At 34.5% G+C, this 19,516-nt stretch overlaps 1 protein-coding gene across 4 annotated transcripts in view; it reads left to right on the top strand.

Annotated features, from left to right (window-relative positions):
• Window positions 1-16,491, top strand: part of LOC126377800 (voltage-dependent calcium channel type D subunit alpha-1-like) — a 63,067-nt gene extending 46,576 nt beyond the window's left edge. The window contains exons 22-48 of one of the 4 annotated variants that reach the window (XM_050025650.1): window positions 189-276; window positions 1,240-1,347; window positions 1,697-1,749; window positions 1,950-2,087; window positions 2,461-2,575; window positions 3,259-3,389; window positions 3,799-3,943; window positions 4,175-4,255; window positions 4,985-5,083; window positions 5,300-5,329; window positions 5,446-5,631; window positions 6,351-6,450; window positions 6,537-6,718; window positions 7,133-7,230; window positions 7,656-7,744; window positions 8,374-8,514; window positions 9,399-9,564; window positions 9,915-9,923; window positions 11,154-11,319; window positions 11,861-11,969; window positions 12,069-12,144; window positions 12,794-12,886; window positions 13,581-13,621; window positions 13,890-13,966; window positions 14,112-14,218; window positions 14,740-14,806; window positions 15,567-16,491. In XM_050025650.1, coding sequence (XP_049881607.1) covers window positions 189-276; window positions 1,240-1,347; window positions 1,697-1,749; window positions 1,950-2,087; window positions 2,461-2,575; window positions 3,259-3,389; window positions 3,799-3,943; window positions 4,175-4,255; window positions 4,985-5,083; window positions 5,300-5,329; window positions 5,446-5,631; window positions 6,351-6,450; window positions 6,537-6,718; window positions 7,133-7,230; window positions 7,656-7,744; window positions 8,374-8,514; window positions 9,399-9,564; window positions 9,915-9,923; window positions 11,154-11,319; window positions 11,861-11,969; window positions 12,069-12,144; window positions 12,794-12,886; window positions 13,581-13,621; window positions 13,890-13,966; window positions 14,112-14,218; window positions 14,740-14,806; window positions 15,567-15,638 — 2,767 coding nt within the window. In that variant the 3' untranslated portion in view covers window positions 15,639-16,491. Of the gene's footprint in view, window positions 1-188; window positions 277-359; window positions 468-1,239; window positions 1,348-1,696; window positions 1,750-1,949; window positions 2,088-2,460; window positions 2,576-3,258; window positions 3,390-3,798; window positions 3,944-4,174; window positions 4,256-4,984; window positions 5,084-5,299; window positions 5,330-5,445; window positions 5,632-6,350; window positions 6,451-6,536; window positions 6,719-7,132; window positions 7,231-7,655; window positions 7,745-8,373; window positions 8,515-9,398; window positions 9,565-9,914; window positions 9,924-11,111; window positions 11,134-11,153; window positions 11,320-11,860; window positions 11,970-12,068; window positions 12,145-12,793; window positions 12,887-13,580; window positions 13,622-13,889; window positions 13,967-14,111; window positions 14,219-14,739; window positions 14,807-15,566 lie in introns of those variants that run through there. The other 3 variants (XM_050025649.1, XM_050025651.1, XM_050025652.1) reach the window with 3 other exon arrangements.
• Window positions 16,492-19,516: the final 3,025 nt, after the last annotated feature.

The raw sequence follows: 19,516 nt of genomic DNA, 5'->3' as shown, positions 1-19,516 counted from the left end.
TTCACATGTATGTGCAATAATGAGAACACAAATTTCTTGTCGATCACTGCACTATTTTGCTGTAACGTTTTGGATTTAATTATACTTTTATGATATTGTATTACAATAAATTTCTGAATGTTTTCTGATAATAGTAAGATCGGTTATGTATCAAATTTGTACATTAATATAATATTTTCTGTTGACAGTGAGAATAACGTGTCGTTCATTAAGATTTTGAGAGTGTTCCGTGTACTGAGGCCTCTTAGAGCCATCAACAGAGCCAAAGGATTGAAGGTCAGTTTTATTAATATAAGAAGTTTCTTAGAAATACATCCATAGTAGTACAGTAAAATTCAAATTATTTTTATAAATTTTAGCATGTAGTACAGTGCGTGATCGTCGCTATTAAGACGATTGGCAACATTTTGTTGGTGACAAATCTACTACAGTTCATGTTTGCTGTCATGGGGGTGCAAATGTTCAAGGTAGGAGTCGATCTGATCAAAATTATAAAATATTTGATACGACACCTTTGGGTTAAACACTCGTTTAGACATTTTTACATAATATCTATCAATAATTTGTTAAAGTAAGTATTTTACACACTGTTCATCATTTATTTCAATACAAGTTTCTGGTTCGGATACAAAATTCATAAAAGAATCATCTGATATCGTTTCTCTCTGTGTGTGCGGCTTTCTTCGTGTCTTTTGGAAGAGTTAGAACACTAACCATTATATTTTTTGCTTATCTATCCTGTGGGTCCAAAAAATTCGCTTGTCAGGCCATTTGCATGCTTTTTCTGGATTTTTCTTTTCCCCAAAGGTGTTGTGTGTTTTTGATGAGATTTTTGTCGTGATTTTTTGGACTCAATTGAGCTTCAGTGTGTTTCTTTTGCACATTAAGACCTACCTTGACATTTCCACTCGTGAACTAGGAGTGAGGTACTTGGTTTATCAGTGTGGTTTTATTTTGGAAGTTCATAGTCAGATTGAGACGCTGACAGTTTTGATCGAGTAGCGGTTTTAAAAATGTTTTTGTTTTTTGTTGAAACCAAGGACTAACGCCATGTAAGTAGGCAGTATGGTTTACGAAGCATTCATTAATATTGTTTTCTATTTTCTATATTCAACACACAACTACTATTTGCACATGGGACGCAAATTCAATGAACGGAAAATCTTTTTGTTCGGTAAACTGGTTGTTTGGTGTCGCTATAACATTCTGTTGTGTTTTGCATTCGGTCTCTCTGTACAGTATGTTGTGAAGTGTGTGATTGCATCTATTAAGTCTATAGGAAATATTTTGCTCATTAATCATATGCTACAGTTTATGTTTGCTGTCGTTGGTATTCAATTATTTAAGGTACTTATTTTCTTTCAAATAACTTTAGATTGTTTCACTAAAACCGTGTTTTATTTTTAACTTATTATCTATTTGCACTGTGAATGTGAATGAAAGAGCACAATCTGTAATCTTTTGAAAATATTAGGTACTTAATTACATTATAAATATGTATTGCAAACATTGTAGATTACAAGCTTTATTATAGTATTTTATTTTGCATTGTAAATATAACGTGTTGTATAATGTGTACTTGCTTTTAGCTTACCATAACCGATGGAAGCGACGTCAGGTGATTTGTAAATGTTATCTGCATTTTTATTAATTCCTTTTTGTTTTATTAGAAATGCTAACAGTTGTTTGATTTCAGGGGAAGTTCTGTAAATGCAATGATATCACCAAAACTACTAGAAACGAATGTCGGTAAGCAATGTCTAAATATTGATTGAGATTTCTTATTTAAATCTTTTTCTTTCGTGTAGATTGTAAAGTAGATGATTGTATAATTAACATTAGTGTCAGCTATGTTATCAGTATCATTATTGTCATACAATTTCATTTACTGTATTTTCTTACTTTTTTATTTTTTTTATTTGATACAATATTTACTTTGTTACTTTCAGGGGTACTTATTTGATCTTCAAAAATGGAGAACCGGTAATAGAAGAAAGGACATGGACCATACACAAATTCAATTTTGATAACGTCCTCAACGGAATGTTGACGCTATTCACGGTATCTACGTTTGAAGGTTGGCCAGGGTGAGGCATACAGTTTGTAATATAGAAATGTTATATAATTGTAATTTGATTAGTGGTGATACATAGACATAGGATGTTTATTTTATCTACGAAGACTAAAATTGTAACGTGCTGATAATATGTGTTTCTTCAAAAGCAACTTCATCGCCATCGTCGTGGCATTAGCATTCTGAAGGTATTTTTTACATGATCACCACAATTTAATTCACCTTCAAAATGTTCTTTCTTTGACATTACCTTATTTATGGGTGTGATGTCATTCATTACTTTTTCAATGCCGAATCTCTGCACTGTATGATTAAATTTGTATGCCTAAAAAGTGACCACTTAGAGTGAATTTGTGAACAAGTTACTGATTCGTGAACTGTTTCAGATTGTTGTCGAACTCAATGGACTCAAACGAAGAAGATCATGGACCGATTGAGAACTCCCGTCCTCTTGTTGCGTTCTTCTACATCAGCTACATCATCGTCATTGCTTTCTTCATGGTGGGTACTCCATACTACCTTGCTCATGTGGGAATGAAAGCTTATTATGCACGTGATGTGTGAGATGAAATTTATGAACGTGTCCTGAGGGGGAGTGAGAAGGGAGAGAGGAAGGGGAAGGAAGATGGCGACGGGTAGATTTCGAAAGCGCGGTGGTGCTCTGTATAATATTAAAAAAAAGTGAAAATATAAGAAACCTTAAAGTATTGCAGTTATTTCAATTTTACCTCCACCACCCTACACTCATGTGTGGGTCACTGCTGTTTATTGTAAATTTTCCCCGGAGGGCTTTATTACTACTTAGTGGGATAAATGGAAAACGCACTAAGGGCTTGATTATCATCATCATCTACCCTCATCTAACTCACCCTGGTGGGATGGGTACCCTATCCTCTTTCATTTATCTCTATTAGTCGTCTTCCCAGTACTCTACTCACACCTTTCACACACATATTCTTCTTCTAGAAATTTATCCATACATTCTTGAACATTCTTGGTTCGTTCTCTACCCTTACCACATTCGTTCATCCACATCAATCCATCATCTTTCTTATGATCTGCTTTTAATCCCTCCTCATCACATGCTTTACCACGCCAATCGACTTTCCAGGTTTTACCGAAAATAATAGCTGTAACCAAATATATTTCTTTCCATTAGCTAATAAAAAGTTGTCGTTCCTCAGGTGAACATCTTCGTAGGTTTCGTCATAGTAACATTCCAGAAAGAGGGTGAGCAGGAGTTTAAAGACTGCGAATTGGACAAGAATCAGCGGAATTGCATTGAGTTCGCTTTAAAGGCAAAACCAATAAGAAGGTATGTAATTTTTATGTTAACGAAATTAAAACAATTTTTAATGATTTAATACCAATGGTTTATGTGCATTAACCTTTGGCTCGCCGGAGGCCCGTGTTGCTCTATGGCACTGAACTGTTTCAATGTAACGTGTCCTCTAGCCCTCGTTGACAATTACTTCCGCACAATATCCCAGGAAGAGGAAATGACTGAAAACCTGCGCTGGAGGGCGCCATAGCATGGTTCCATCGCAGCACAAGCTGAGCCATTTCCTTTTGCCCGTATTCGCAATATTCATTATTACCTAGTTCATATAGCAAATGTAAATTGTTACTGGCAATAAATTTATTTTATTCTTATTCTTATAACATTATTATTTTAGTCGGTGTTTTTAGGTAAAGAGTCTACTCGCCATTTTTTTCAATTTCAGGTATATCCCCAAGCACCGCATCCAGTATAAAACATGGTGGTTCGTGACGTCACAGAGGTTTGAGTACTTCATATTCTTCTTTATCGTGTTGAACACAGTTGCTCTCATGATGAAGTTCCACGGTGCTCCCGATGCTTATAAGAAGGTAAAATATTTTTTCTTCAGAGTTCTAGCGAAAATGTTTTTGCTCTTAACACTACGCTATCGCTAACAAAATGAATTAAAAATGTTGGAGATTGACTTTAACTATTGAAATAACACGTGATCTGCTTACGTAAGGCTTAAGTCAACTAAACCTACATCTTCGAAAACATTTTACCTAGCTCTGATTAGGCATAAATATTAATTTACAAAAAAATCACATTATTTTTTGCAGATTCTCGACTACCTCAATATGATTTTGACAACAGTGTTTATGCTAGAATTCGTATTTAAATTGGCGGCGTTTAGGTTTAAGGTAAGAATTTTATTTTATTTCACACTACCTACTCAGGTACTCGACCCGGTTTCGTCTAGGTACTTATAGATATCTTTTTGAATATAAACTATGACGTTCAATTCATCATCACCAGCCCATTAACGTCCCCACTGCAGGGGCACGGGCCTTCCCTATGGATGGATAGAGATCGGGCCTTAAACCACCACGCGGGCCCAGTGCGGATTGGTGGTTATTAACGACTGCTAATGCAACCGGGACCAACAGCTTAACGTGCCTTCCAAAGCACGGAGGAGCTCGAGATGAAAACTTTTTTTTTGTGGTCACCCATCCTATGACCGGCCTTTGCGAAAGTTGCTTAACTTCAACAATTGCAGACCGAGCGCGTTTACCGCTGCGCCACCGAGCTCCTCAACGTCGACGACAACGACGTTCAATTAACATAATCATAAATTGACGACTATATACCAATGACGTCATAAATCGTCTGAAACAGATGTATAAGGCCAATGATGATGACGATGATATCCCAATTGGTGTAATTAGAGGTACATCCAACGCAAGATGAATTAAATACCAATAAAGTGCAATAAAGTATATTTGATTTGATTTGATTTGATTTGACCTGACCGAGCTTTCTGAGTTTTCTTTGTTTCTGTTAGACCAACGTGTTAGGTGGTGCGCCGTCTATAATGGTCGAGCCAACTGTGTTCGTGAAAACAAATTCAAATATTTTCCATTCTTTTTCAGAATTATTTTGGTGACGCATGGAACACAACAGATTTTATATTAGTTGTTGGCAGTATTATAGATATAGTTGTCACGCAAGTCAATGAAAATAAGAAAGATGTAAGTTTTCACACTATTTTACTATATTTTTAACTAAACATTGGTTTACACCATGACACGAACAAGACAGAACAACTACTAGATGTACTTACATTATAGAAATAGACTAAACAAACCTTCTATCACCTATTATTAACCGTTTTATTGTTTTATATCAAAGACTACCAGAATATCGTTAAAAAAATAATAAATAAATGAATTTACTTTTGTTTTCAGTTTGGTGTTCTAGTAAAGCAAAAGGATGAGGTATGTAAGCCTTATGATTTAGTTTGGATGTAGCGTGTTAAAAAAAGTTTCGTCGGAATTTAAAAATTGTGTAGATAATGAAGTAAATAATTTACTTACTTAATTTGCTTTTACAGGGTACTCTTCTAAAATACATCACGTTTTTCCGTTTGTTCCGAGCAATGAGACTGATAAAGCTGTTATCGAGAGGGGAGCGGATACGAACCCTGCTGTGGACGTTCATAAAGTCATTCCAAGCACTGCCTTATGTAGCCTTACTGATTGTACTTCTGTTCTTCATTTATGCTGTGGTCGGGATGCAGGTATAGTTATCGTCATCCTCCTGCCCTTATAACACTCTAAGTGGCGTCGGCTCAATATGTGTGCTCTTCCAATCATCAGCCGTTATCTCAGTACTTACACCTTTCACACACATATCCTTCTTCATACAATCCATCCATACTTTCTTGGGTTGTCCCCTACCCCTATATCCATCCACATTCATACTCATAACTTTTCACGTTTTATGCTTTTCATCCCTCCTCATTACATGTCCATATCATGTAAACCTGTTGCTCCTCAATGCAGGGATGGAGGTATATAGAGATCTCTTTCTTCTTTGTCATGTAAATGGCACATATTTACCGGTGATATACACATAGTAGTAGTAGCGCAGGACCAATCGTCGTGGAGATCCTTGGGGGAGGCCTATGCCCATCAGTGGGCGTCGTACGGCTGGTAATGATAATGATGATACACATAGTATACGTTATTTAGGAGGGAGATTTGAGAATGTGACTCCTTTTCTGATTCTTATTAAAGTCACACCCAACATCAGAGTATACAAACGACAGAAACAGAACTCCCTGTTACAATAGAAAACCAATAACATCGGGAATGTGGTAAAGCATGAGTGCTTATGCTTAATTCCCAACTCTCATGAGGTCGAAAACTTCTTTTTACCTTTGGAAAATTTATTTTTTTGGTGATGTTAGTACAGCTTTTGACATCTACGCTAATCAAAAACACAACATTTTTACAGTTATTTGGCAAAATCCAACTTGATGGGGAAGTGATCACTGAAAATAATAACTTTCAAACATTTGGCAGTGCTTTGATGGTACTATTCAGATCTGCTACAGGTAATGGATAACACAAAAAAAAGAAAAAAATCTTAAAATACAGGACAAATAAGAAAATATACAAACCTACCTTCACTTTTTTACAGGTGAAGCATGGCAAGAAATCATGATGGCGTTATCACCGAATACAGATGAGCGCCCCAATGAACCTCTACCATGCATCAAGCCTGATAATGACAACACCACACTCACAGAAGAAGAAAAGAACTGTGGAACGCGCATGGCATATCCTTACTTTATTTCGTTTTCTTTGCTCTGTACTTTCTTGGTAAGAACAGATTTAAGTCCTTCCTATCACATGTAGCTTTTTTTTTGACATAATTTATTGTAGATTTGCCACAGATGGCATTAACTACTTGGCCGGACAAATGGGGAGCGCTGAAGGCTCTCACCCGGTTAGCTTATGTAGCGCACATCATGTATGTGATTCAACTAGATAGCTACTCTAATAACATTTTATTCTATCAGAGCTTCTAGTTCGATTTATTTCAATAGTATTGTACGATGGAGTATTGGTATAGGTATCTTGTATTGTGGTGCTTATTTCACAAAACCAATTATTTCGTTGGATTTTAGTTTCGAAATCAGTTCTTCACGTTACTATATAAAGGTTTATCATAGTGTTCGTATTTTCCAAACCAATTCTTAATACGCGATTCTTATACATCGACTGTTTATTCAGATTATCAATTTGTTCGTCGCTGTCATCATGGATAACTTCGACTATTTGACCAGAGATTGGTCCATCCTTGGTCCTCATCATCTCGACGAGTTTGTGAGGTGAACACTTTATTGTATTTAAAAAGTTCTTCTCTTCTACCTCGTGACATTTGGAAACGCTTAAATAACATTTTATAGAATAAAATAAATGTTTATTTTTAAAAAGATACATACAACAACAAACAAACAAACATACACGTCCCACTGCTGGGCACAGGCCTCCCCTCAATCAACCGGCGAGGGTGTATATATCATACTCCACCACGCTGCTCCACTGCGGGTTGGTAGAAAGATACATTTTAAAATTAAAATCCCACAAAACCAATTATTCAGTTTGACTGTTGGAGTGTAGGTCCGATAATAATATTAGGTGCTAATGAATACATAGTTAACTTGAATCTTGATAAATCTTTTAAATAAGATGTTTTGTTTAATTTACTATTATGTTTTGTTATTTATTTATTTTATGTATTTGTGTCTTATAGGTTATGGAGTGAATATGATCCGGATGCTAAAGGACGTATCAAACATTTGGATGTTGTGACTTTACTTCGTAAAATAAGTCCACCTTTAGGTAAGGCTCATTTCTTAGATGTCTTTAGCAAAGTAAAATAGGTAGTAACTTTAGCGATTCATATTTTCCACTTTTGTATCTTTTAGTCGGTGAGCTTAAATATGTGGTTTCAAATTGGGATCATAGGAACACCAGGTCTTACTCATTATCAAGTATACAAATTGTTTAAACATAAATAAGTAGTGCAAGGATAGAAATACAGTCTTAACAGTCATATACAATTCATAACGATGATAGATATAAAAATCATAAGTAGATTCAACGTTTAGATAGGTAAGGTCACGAGCATTAATATGTATACACTTTGGTACTATGTCGCATTAACTTTTTTGACAAATTGAACTGTAAGTCTCACTAAATGTCAAATATGTTAGTGCGACAGGGTCCTAAAGTGGGTACATTATATTGCTCATGACTGTACATGAATTGTCTTAAATTATTAATCTTAGTTGTCATTTTAATTCTATGTCATTTAAGAATTCATGTATATTTTGACAGTAGTATACGTAATTAAATAAAGAATCATACTACGTATAGAATCATATTTCTTTTAGTAATTTATTTAGAATATTTTTGCAGTGTTGATATATTTCAAAATTTCTTAACCATTGAAAATTATGGTCCTATAGGTTTCGGAAAACTGTGTCCACATCGAACAGCGTGTAAGAGACTTGTGTCAATGAACATGCCTTTAAATTCCGATGGCACTGTCAACTTTAACGCAACATTGTTTGCTGTTGTACGGACACAGCTGCAAATAAAGACTACAGGTTTGTATGGTGTTGGTTTTTTGGATGTAACTTATTGTAGATTTGCCGCAGATGGCATTAACTACTTGACCGGAATATGATGTTGGACCTATTATGAAATAAAAGAGAATACCAGTAAAGTCGAAGACAAAAATTGCAAAGCATGACATCATTTGTAGTCCGTTTTCTTTAGTTTTAAAGTACACAACTTCTTTATTTATATCTGGAATTCTTTATAAAATAAATAAAATAATAAAAATCGTTTATTTCGGACACAGTCCATAGAATGTTAGTATACAAACGACTTATAAACTAGTGTTAGTAGGACATTATTTTATATTTCAAAGCTTGCTGAGCGACTTCCTAGGCTACGTCCCCCAACAACAATACAGATAGTGTTATACAGATTTAACGTGATAATTACCTACTTTCTCATTGTTCGGATACAAAATTATTCAAAAATGTAATGTAATGGCAAAGGCATATATAAGAACAATAATTGCTACTTTTATTGCTGCCCCCTCCCCTCACTCTTTTGTTGTTTTATTTTTGTGGTACTCTTTATTTTGATCGGTATAAGAATGGGTGTTGTGCCTGGGTGTAATAACAACAATAATCATCGCTTATACCCAAAAACAAAGATAAAAGATGCATATGTCTGTTACCCATTAAATTAGAAGGTTAAACGAATGCAAATCTGTTAGCGCCATGTAAGTATGTCTCTTTTGTCGAACATAGCCTGGAATGCCTTTATAACACTAACCCGTGTTTAGGTAAACTCACAAACTCCTTCACGATTAAAATGAACTCGAACTCAAGATTCAGAAATTAGATTTTTAGAAATTTTCAGCCTTTGTAATTACTAATATTGAGCGATGTAAAATAAAAATACGAAACTGATACAGGTGTCATCGACGAATGCAATACGGAACTCCGAGCGATTATAAAGAAGGTCTGGAAGCGCACATCACCAAAGTTGTTGGACCAAGTGGTACCACCACCGGGAGACCCTAACGAGATTACCGTTGGAAAGTTCTACGCGACATTCCTTATACAGGACTACTTCAGAAGGTATGTGATGTTTTGCTTTCACTAATGATAGAGTTAGAACCCTTCAAGTCGTAAAACCGAATGTGCTTTTAAAATCCAAACCACATTGTTTAAATATTGTGTCTGGAAATCTCGGCTTTAGTGAAGACATAACGATAAATCAATTCAAGAGGCTAAGTATTACCTAATAGAAACTACTCAGGCCTACTCAACTCAACAGATATGACATAGTGACATTGAAAATCACTTTCAATTTATATAGTTATTAGCACAATTTAATTTCGAATCATAATTATTTTGTGAAGAATTGTTTGTTTTACAAACACAGTTGTCTATGTCATCATTAATTTCATCAATTTCTGTTTTTATAGGAACCATGCGTAAGTTGATACCCAGTTTAAGTTTTAAGTGAGAAGATTCCTGATTGCCTAGGTGTTATTAGATAAACTGACTGTGATTACAAAGATTCATTTAAATGTTGAGATTGTTAAATTGGTAATGAGATTCACATTGTCAGCCAGACAATTATCAACCATTTTTTTATTAATAACATAAGCATAGCTTAAGCATTGAAGAAGTGTTTTACTATTAAGACTATCAATTATATCCCGACTTTCAATGTTGTTGGCTTCTAATTACGCATCACTTGAATTATAGTGATTCCTTTAAAGACTTTTTATGCGACAAGTTTGTCAGTTTGTCTGTAACTCTAGGATTCCTGCTGTATTTTAGCTTACCCTGGCAACGATACCACTTTCAGCCAAGGAACGCTTGATGATTTAATTTTTTTCAGCAATATTGATTTTGATTGATGCCCCTTTTTGAGAGTTTCAAGAGTCATACAATCATTTGCCATATTTTTTTTATAACTTGATTTGAAAGTATTTTTTCCTTTGTTGTGGTTTTTGTTATTGCTATCATGTAACTTAATGATTTTATGACTTAATTTTTTTTCAGCTTCCTCGCAATTTCAAATACATTACCCTCGTGTTTATTGCGTCGCCTTTTTTTCAGCATGTATTAATTTCAAAAATACTTTATCAACATTCCAAAGCATGTTTTCTCTGTGAACTTTTTGATGTTTTTCATCACTGGCTTGAATCGCGCATATCACGACTTTCTTTTGCTGATCATTTTGAGTGTGAGCGTGGAAACTTATAATTTTGTGTGGAAAAATAGTTTTAATTTGCATGATGTATTAAAGGATCCAGTTTCTATTTATTGGCTTTCCTAACATTGTACCTATTTTTAAAAATCGTTATCGAGTATCGGCGGTTTCTCAAATTTTATTTCGTTACACCGAGAAGACATGTTTTCGGAATGGACATTATTCATTAATATTACCTATATTGGAGGCTTCAATAATAGCCACATTTGCACTAGATAGCATTTTGAAGTAGTTTTCACTGGTCTAATATGTTTGTAACTTTTAAATTTACACAACACATACCTATTTTATTTATTACTGTAAAATAATTGTGTAGGTATTGGTAATAATAAATTCAAATACTTATATTATTTTTTTAAACCGATGAAAATATTGATGAAATCAAAATATACAAATGCAGTCACTGAATTCAAAGCTAAGCTAACATACGTTAAATGTTAAGGTTCCGTAAACGCAAGGAGCAGGCGGCAATGGCTTCTGAACAAAACAACCAGATGACTCTACAAGCTGGGTTGAGGACGCTACACGAAGCTGGGCCGGAACTGAAGAGAGCCATCTCAGGAAACCTCGATGAGATAGTGTCTGAGACTGTTGAGCCTATGCATAGGGTAATTATTTTAAAGAATGCCTCCCGGCTACCTTATTTAGCCTATTCATTCCCACTATATAATAAAACTCACCTTCTTTAATTGTATAATATATTATTATATTCCTATATTCCTCCACTTTGACAATCAATTACTTAAAACACATAATAACGGGTTCTTACCGCGTTTAAAATTGGGATATTAGACTCCCGATATTTCGACACTGTTGCAAGTGCCATGATCACGGGATGACTGATGAGAATGGAGTGGAGTAGGTAGATCCATAATTTTCTACGGGCAGACATATATCTGCATTATAATACAGTTTTATAATTTTATAACAATCAAAATTGCATCCACGTCCTTCTAAACACCAACCAAAATCCCGGTCTCCCAAAAAAAACCCCAAAACAAAAAAAAAACACTTTCCTGCCTCCAAACATTTTTCTTTTTTCGTATTTTTAATTCCAGCCAGTGTTGGAATGTCTCGTAAACATTTTACTCGATTAGAATTGACCTTACATTTGTCCAAGTAATTAAAACTTTTTATATAATTTTTCAGCGGAATCACACACTGTTCGGTTCTGTGTGGACAAGTATCAAGAAACATGGACGTGAGAGCTTCCACATACCAAACTCGTCGAAACATAATAAAACTAATAACGTAAATGGTAAATATTAGAAAATTAAGACTGTGCCTCTATATGTAATTTCGGTGACGGTTTAAAAAAAAAAAACAAATTCAAATGTATTTTTTTGGAATATTGCAGGAAAATCAGATCAAACTTTAAGTACGATGATGAGGAGAGAGTTAGGAATGGACGGCAAAATACCTGAAGAAGAAATGTAAGTGTCTAGTAATATTAGAAAAAGTATTTTTATAATCAACAAAAAGTACAATTAAATTAAAAACATAGTGTGAATCATTGATGTATAATGCTGCTGATTCCAGTACACACCATCTTATTTATTTATTTTTTTCTTTTTTTTTAAGTTATACCTGTCATTTTCTGATCCACCGAAAAAGAAAGGGACGGATGATTGACAGCCTTAAAATGGAACACACGTCAACTTTAAGCAAACATTTATACAGGCCTCCCAAAATTTTGCATTGGCCAATAACCCGATAGAATTAAGTTGACAGCACACGTCCAACGGGTTGCAAATGTGAGAGATGCCAATTTGATTCGCCGGGTTATTCAATTATTCATTTTAAAATTGACAGCTGTCAATCGCTCATCCCTTTTCTTTTCGGCGGAGAAGAATATGACAGGTATAATTTAAAATAAAATTGGGAGGTGCCTGGATAAATCTGGGTCAATATGTCACTATATTAATGTGAACATAGGAGAATCCACGCAGAATCGCTGTCTATTTAACTTTCCGCGCTTACTGTGGATATAGGAATAATCGATGGACATAGTGATATAGGAAGTACTAGATACCTACCTACTTATAAAATACATAATTTTAATATTTTCACAAAACGTTTCAGGAAAGATGAAGAGGCGAATCAAAGTGACGAAGAGATCGCGATGACACCTCTCCTGCACGGCAAAGATTCGGAAAAGATATTCAGGGTTATAGAGTAAGTGTAACTAATTTATTTTCTCGAAAGTGATCAATGTGAATAATAAAAAAGACAAAATAAAAAAAGTAAGGAGTTCTACGGAGCACGTTAAAAGTATGGTATCCTGAAGATTCTTAGCTTTAAGGATTCCTAACTTTTACGGATGTTGTGATGGAACTATTAGATATTATAAACTATTATTTAGATATTATTTGTTGTTTTTATGTTCTTTGTTCTATGTACGATTTATTTTAGCCTCCTTATTTTATAGTCAATGGTTCTCAAACTTTGTTTACTTACTGGTTTATTTTATGTTCATAGTTTAATATTTTGTTTAGTATTGTGTCGTGAAACTGTGTATTTGTATACCAAATCATGGCACATTAAAATCAATCTACAAAGTTTTATACAGATGCTCTAAAATTATACTTACAAAATAAAATTAGAATGGTTGCAAGTAACGCCATCTACACGAAAAGTTGTGAACTTCTCTATTTTGGGGTGGGGTTCTCTATGTTGTTTATTTACGCTACCGAGTAGACTTGAAGTAGAAATACGGGAAGTTTGTTTTTAATAATTATCAAGAGATGGCGCTCGTTTTGCATTTGGGAATTTTGGGCATTTCGATTTTAAAAGTGTAAATGATGCAACGATTTTAAAGTATTTATAAAGGCATCTGTATAGCTTTAGTGAAAACTGTTAACGTTTGCAGAAAAACGTCCAACGATTTAATGCAGAGTATGAGAAACAGCAGTAAGTTCGTTTTTAGTGTGTTGTGATTGCATCGACTTTGTTTATTTAATTATTTTTATAATTTATTTTTGTTTTTTTTTTTATTGATTTATTTATTTTATTTGTTTATTTTATTGACTAATAGATATTTCTTCTGCATGTAGATGTGGTGTTGACTGAAAAGATATGCTGTTTGTTTAGTATCTGTCTCTCTTCTACATTTATTTCAACAATATTGAAATAGTTTAATAATTATTATTATGACTTATTAATTATTACTTTCTCATAGATCGTGACAAAATGCCCCCGCCGAAGAACAAGGTGCCTTATTGTGTAGAGAACCCAGCGGAGAATCTTATTACTCGAGTAAGTTAACAATTTTTTTTTTTTTTTAATGATACATTTATGCTTATTTTTACGCAACTGAGGCGAAGCAAAAAGGAGGGTTATGTGTTTAACCGCTATTTATGTATGTACGTCTGTTACTTCCTACCTTCTATATCATGCGCAGGTGTTGACCGAGCAAGGACTCGGGAAGTACTGCGACAAGGATTTCATCCAGAGTACCTCACGTGAGATGCAGGAGGCGCTCGACCTAACGCAGGAGGAGATGGACACGTGAGAAATATTTATATTAGATATGCGCCGAATATTCGTTTGGTATTCAGCATATTCTATACATATGGTACTAAAATCGTATATTCAGCTGTACACTTCAGTTTTGGTGCCGTACATATTCCGTGTGATTTCTGTATGAGAAATTATTTTTCAGAAATCATCGATATATGAATGTATTTTTTTTTTTACGTAACTTATTGTACGTGATTTTCCGCAGATGGTATTAACTACTTGGCAGTACGTAGATACAACAGTTAGACGTAGTGAGAAATAGTTGGGCCGAATAATCGTTTCGTATCTTGATTTTATCATTAAATGCCATCCCTTACTTACGCTAGTGTGGTTAGGAATACAATTATTACAAATCATTTTCTTTTTATTCATGAAGGTGTGCACTTAACAGGCGTCTTAAGCCCTGGTCATTATTACCTTTTCGTTCTTATTGAACCAAGTTAGTCAGATCACATTAAACGATTTTTATACGCATTTCATTTATTAATTTTATTGGCCTGGGTTTACAGCGCTGCGAACCAAATAATACTGCAGGAGAGAAAAATGCAACTAGTTGCAACTCGACCGAACGACGTGGTAAGTTTGATAAACTATTAAAATAAAACAACACCCTTGATTGTATAAAATCACACAAGAAAATAACAATATACGAGTAGGATGAAAGAACAACAAGGACTAGCAGTTATTAACTGCTTTACTGCTTGTGAATTATCAATGAATAAATGAATATGAATATGTAATCCAATATAAGTAAACATAATAATAATAAAATAATAGTCCGCTATAGCCCCAGTATCCCGATCCACTAACCCCCAACCCAATAGCCTAGTTCCCTTTCTTCCTATAATCGCAATAGACCTACACGAACCGGGGATTGTCTTTGGGTGCACTCCCATAGTGCGTCAGGGATAATCGCCGGTTGGTGTCACATCACATTTAGATTAATTTGCCTTAAGGGGCCTCTTCGTGTTGGCTTCGGGCCCACGCACGCCTTCCAAAAATCCGGGAATGCCTAGGCCCGAGATATGGAAACGATATAAATTAATAATAAAAAAAAATATAACATAGCTTCACGCCCGTAGATAAGTATTAAAGGTGTAATAATATATACGTATACACTCACTCCTTGCCAGCTACATTTAAGTCCCATGTAATAGAGGGCGAGCGTAAAGCCATTAACTAGGCACAAATTTTGGATACCACGTGATACAATTATCTGTCACCCACGGATGAATTCAATGAATTAGACAAACGCGATAGGTGGTGAGCTGTATCGTTTACTATGTTAGTGATTGTGGTCACACGTAATTAATTCCTTCTCTCTTCCGTTTTTCAGGAAAGTATCTACTCCAGGCAGTACCACCCGTTCCACCAGCCCCCAATGCAGCCTCCGCCGCGACACAAATAAATAAAACAAATATAATATTTAATTTTGGACTCATATTCACCTGTACTGGTTGGTCGCCGTACAGGTATATTTACCCATTTTTGTATGGGTTTTTAAATCACGCCATCCCGGCTTTGTAGCTGGCGAAAAATGGTTCGGAATTTTAGAAAAAATAAAAGATTTTTGATGAATATTTGTAAATAGGTTTTAATAATATTGCCTTTGAGCTTTGAAGTGGAATATATAAAATATATATTTATAGTGAAAATAGTTTTAAGCTAAGATGAATGCCTAAAAGTTTGAGAAACAACATTTTTTAATTTGTAGAGGATTAAACTATATTCTAAATTTTTATAAAGTGCTTCCCAGTAATGTAGGAGGATAAAACTATAAAAATAAATGACAAGTTTTCTTTATTGTTACGTAAATATATTATATTGTATTTATTTATTGTAAATAAAATGTATAAATGAATAAATTATTTAATAATAATATACGTGGCGATGTGCCTTATCTATTCAATATAATGGCATTTATTGCCTAATTATATATGAAAATAAACTGAAAACAGTTTGTGCCAAATATATTACAATTTATATTAATAAGTATTATTTTAACCAAAGAGCTATTTTAATCAGATATATTCACTTACTTATTTTTATTTATTTTATGAACAATTTTGGCATTTTTTCTGTGTGTATTCTATATTATTATGAAAGTAAAAAGTTGTATCATAATCAAAATTTTGAGTATCTCTAGTCAAATAGACGCTTGCTTGGGATTTTAAATGGATGTTCAAGAATAACTGAAATATAATTTTAATGTTGTATTTTGTATGAATTTGTTATTGTGAATAAATTGTTGCAATTTTAAAGTCTATTTTATTTGCATAAGTTGAAAACCAAGGTGGTAATAAAACAAAAAACTTAAGTAAGTCTTTGCTATACAAAATGGCAATTATTATCTGAAAATTCATAACATTGTCATAATTTCTATTCAATTTGTTTTAGTTTAAAATCCGTCCCAACTCCATTTTTTAGTTTATCATTTAAAAATGCTTCTAATTTTTTTCTAATAAATTCTTCTGTCTCTTTTCCAAGTATCTTCTCAATGAAGTCATCAAAATTTGGATGTTTAGCTTCAGGGTTATCGTCTAACTTGATTTTTTCATCAATTAACTTGTTCAGTAAGTCATCTAAGTTTTCACTTTCCAATTTTTGACAAATTAAATTCTTGGTATCCTCGCCAAGTAGTCTTTCAACTACTTCATCTATTTTCTCGGCACAAAGTCTTTCACTCAGTACCTTAGCAGCATCAGAGCCAAATATGTTATCAATCACATCGTTAAAGCTCTCAAATTCAGTCTTACTTCTATGATTCACTATTATCTGATCAACTAGCTGATCGATAATTTCGGGACTCATTTTAAAGTCCTTTGGGTTCATGTCTTTTACATTCAAAGTGAGGATTTTGAACATAAATTCAGCCAACTTTTGTTCTTCAATTTCATTGTGGAAGAAGAAATCTTTGACTTTTTCTAGTGCTTTGTAGATGACATCGTCTACTGCTTCACTGTGTTTTATTTCTTCAGGAGTTTGGTATTCACCCCTAATATCTGATACATTAGCAATACAAATTGCATTATTTATAGTTTCTAGATCTGTGTTTCCTCCCTTGATTTCGGAAGTACTTTCTTGTTTTCCATCACCTATAGTATTATTTTCTATATCATCTGAATTTTCTTCATTAACTTCGTCACTGTTATGCCTGTTATCCATTATTGAATGAAATGTTTTGAAATATAAAGTTACTTACGTATAAAATTTTATTTTGGTGTTGATTGTCAGATGTCAATTTTATTGTTTTTCTCATAAGGTAGCCAGTTACAAGTCAGGCGCTCAAACCGGTCTGTGGAGGTCCGTGTTGCTCTACGCACTTAAATAACTTTAGGAACCCAGTTTCTTTTTCTATTCTAGAATTCTAGTAAGTCATTTAGGTTTTCACTTTCAGTTTTTCACTTAGTACCTTAGCAGCATCAGAGCCAAATATGTTATCAATTATCTGTAGACCAGTAGGGATATGTGTGGATATAACGAATCTATCTTATTTGGTCGAAGAAATACCTAGAGAACGCTGAGGATTTTTAGTCAGTAATAAATGTCAGTCCAAAGCAAAGTAACAAACCTAACAATGAACGCGAATTATTTTAGTTTACTTCCATATCCTTTATTTATAACATAATATAAGCTCACGGGCTGATCGGAGGTACGTCCATCCATCATAATCGATAAACTAAGTACTTTCTGTTCTTCTTCTTCTATCGTGTGGGTCGTGAGGTGGAATACCAACCCTATCATCCCTGATGTCAGGATTACTATTGAGCTGCCAAAGGCCCCTGATATAGCTCATGTAACGACTACTACGGCTTAACGTGCCTTCCGAAACACGGAGTATCTTTCTTTCGGAGAATCAGGTGATCAGCCTGTAATGTCCAATAACCAAACTAGGGATCACAAAGTCATTTTTGTGGGTGATGTGTCACCACCGGGTTTTGAACCCGGGACCTCCGGATCGAGAGCCCAACGCTCAAATTACTAGACCACTGAGGCCGTTACTTTCTGTAACCTAATTGGTGCAAGTCCGGTGTTGGGATTGAACCGGTTTTGCCCGTTTGAGAAGCAAGTGTTGGTGACATAATAGTGGCCTATGTTTATGACCCTCCGTAGCAAATGGACAGATTCGCAACTGGATAGATTCTCAGCTCGACAGATTCTCAGGTGAACGGAAGACCTATGTTCATGAGTTCTTTGTTTAGATTAATATATTTACCCTTAACGCGTAAAATAATAATTTCGATGAAGAAAAAACATAACATTTAATTTAAATAAAGATTATGACATTTGTTTGTTTTCTGTATTAATTATAGTTAAATGATGACTGTCTTCAGCATCCAACTTTATGTCTTTTACAGTTTCCAGCTTCCGATTTATTTCATCTTTCAAATCGGACATTACCACTTCAATGTCTTTTTTAATGATATTTTTTGAATCTTGTTTATCATCACCAATAATTAAAAGAGTGGCATTTGACTGTTTGGTTATGTTGCTCAATATGTCAGAATTTTCTTCCTGTGCTTCTACAATTACTTCATGTACAGGAGACTTCATAAAACCACTTGCACAACCTTTATCATTGTTACATTCCTCTGACATTGCAATAATTTCTCTCTGCAGTTTTGTGATAAGATATTCTAAGTCTTCAATGCGTTGATTAATATCCTGCGAGGGTTCTCTGGAAACTTGGTTAAGGATAGAATCAACAGTCATTAGCCGTTGTTTTTCAGACTCTTCCAACAACATATCTTCCTCTTTTATGTCCATTTGTGCAATGTATTTCTTTAATTCGTTCATGATTGCCTACTCTCTGTACCTTTTAGACCTTTCTAAACATTCTTCTTTCTTGAGTCTCTTGTCTTGTAGTTCACAGAGGTCCGGCGTTGGCGGCGGGGGTGGCGGGGGGATCACTGGGCAGCCAGGCCACGGGAGATCAGGAGTGGCTTTGTCTCTCTCAATAATGGCGTCGCATATATCGTGAGGCTTTTCGAACGACTCTGGATCAAGTGGACAGAGAACAGGCTGGTTTAACAATGATGGATCAACAGGTGGATTTTTTATTTTTTCAATGCAAATCCCATGACATTTAGGTTCTGGTGGGGGAGGTGGGGGAGGTTCTTTAGGGCAAAACTTAACACCAGCTTTGATTTTAAGCTGTCGTGCTTGTATCTCACAGGGTGTGGGCTCAGGGGGCGGAGGAGGAGGTTCTTTATGACATTTTTTTGTGTCCATAATATTCCACTTACTTTTTGAATACAAAACAAAACAAAACTTACACAATGTTTT

The sequence above is a fragment of the Pectinophora gossypiella genome, chromosome 24, assembly GCF_024362695.1.
Source record: "Pectinophora gossypiella chromosome 24, ilPecGoss1.1, whole genome shotgun sequence".
NCBI lineage: Eukaryota > Metazoa > Arthropoda > Insecta > Lepidoptera > Gelechiidae > Pectinophora > Pectinophora gossypiella.
Note: the sequence above shows the minus strand (reverse complement) of the source record. Positions and strands in the feature narration are given on the sequence as shown.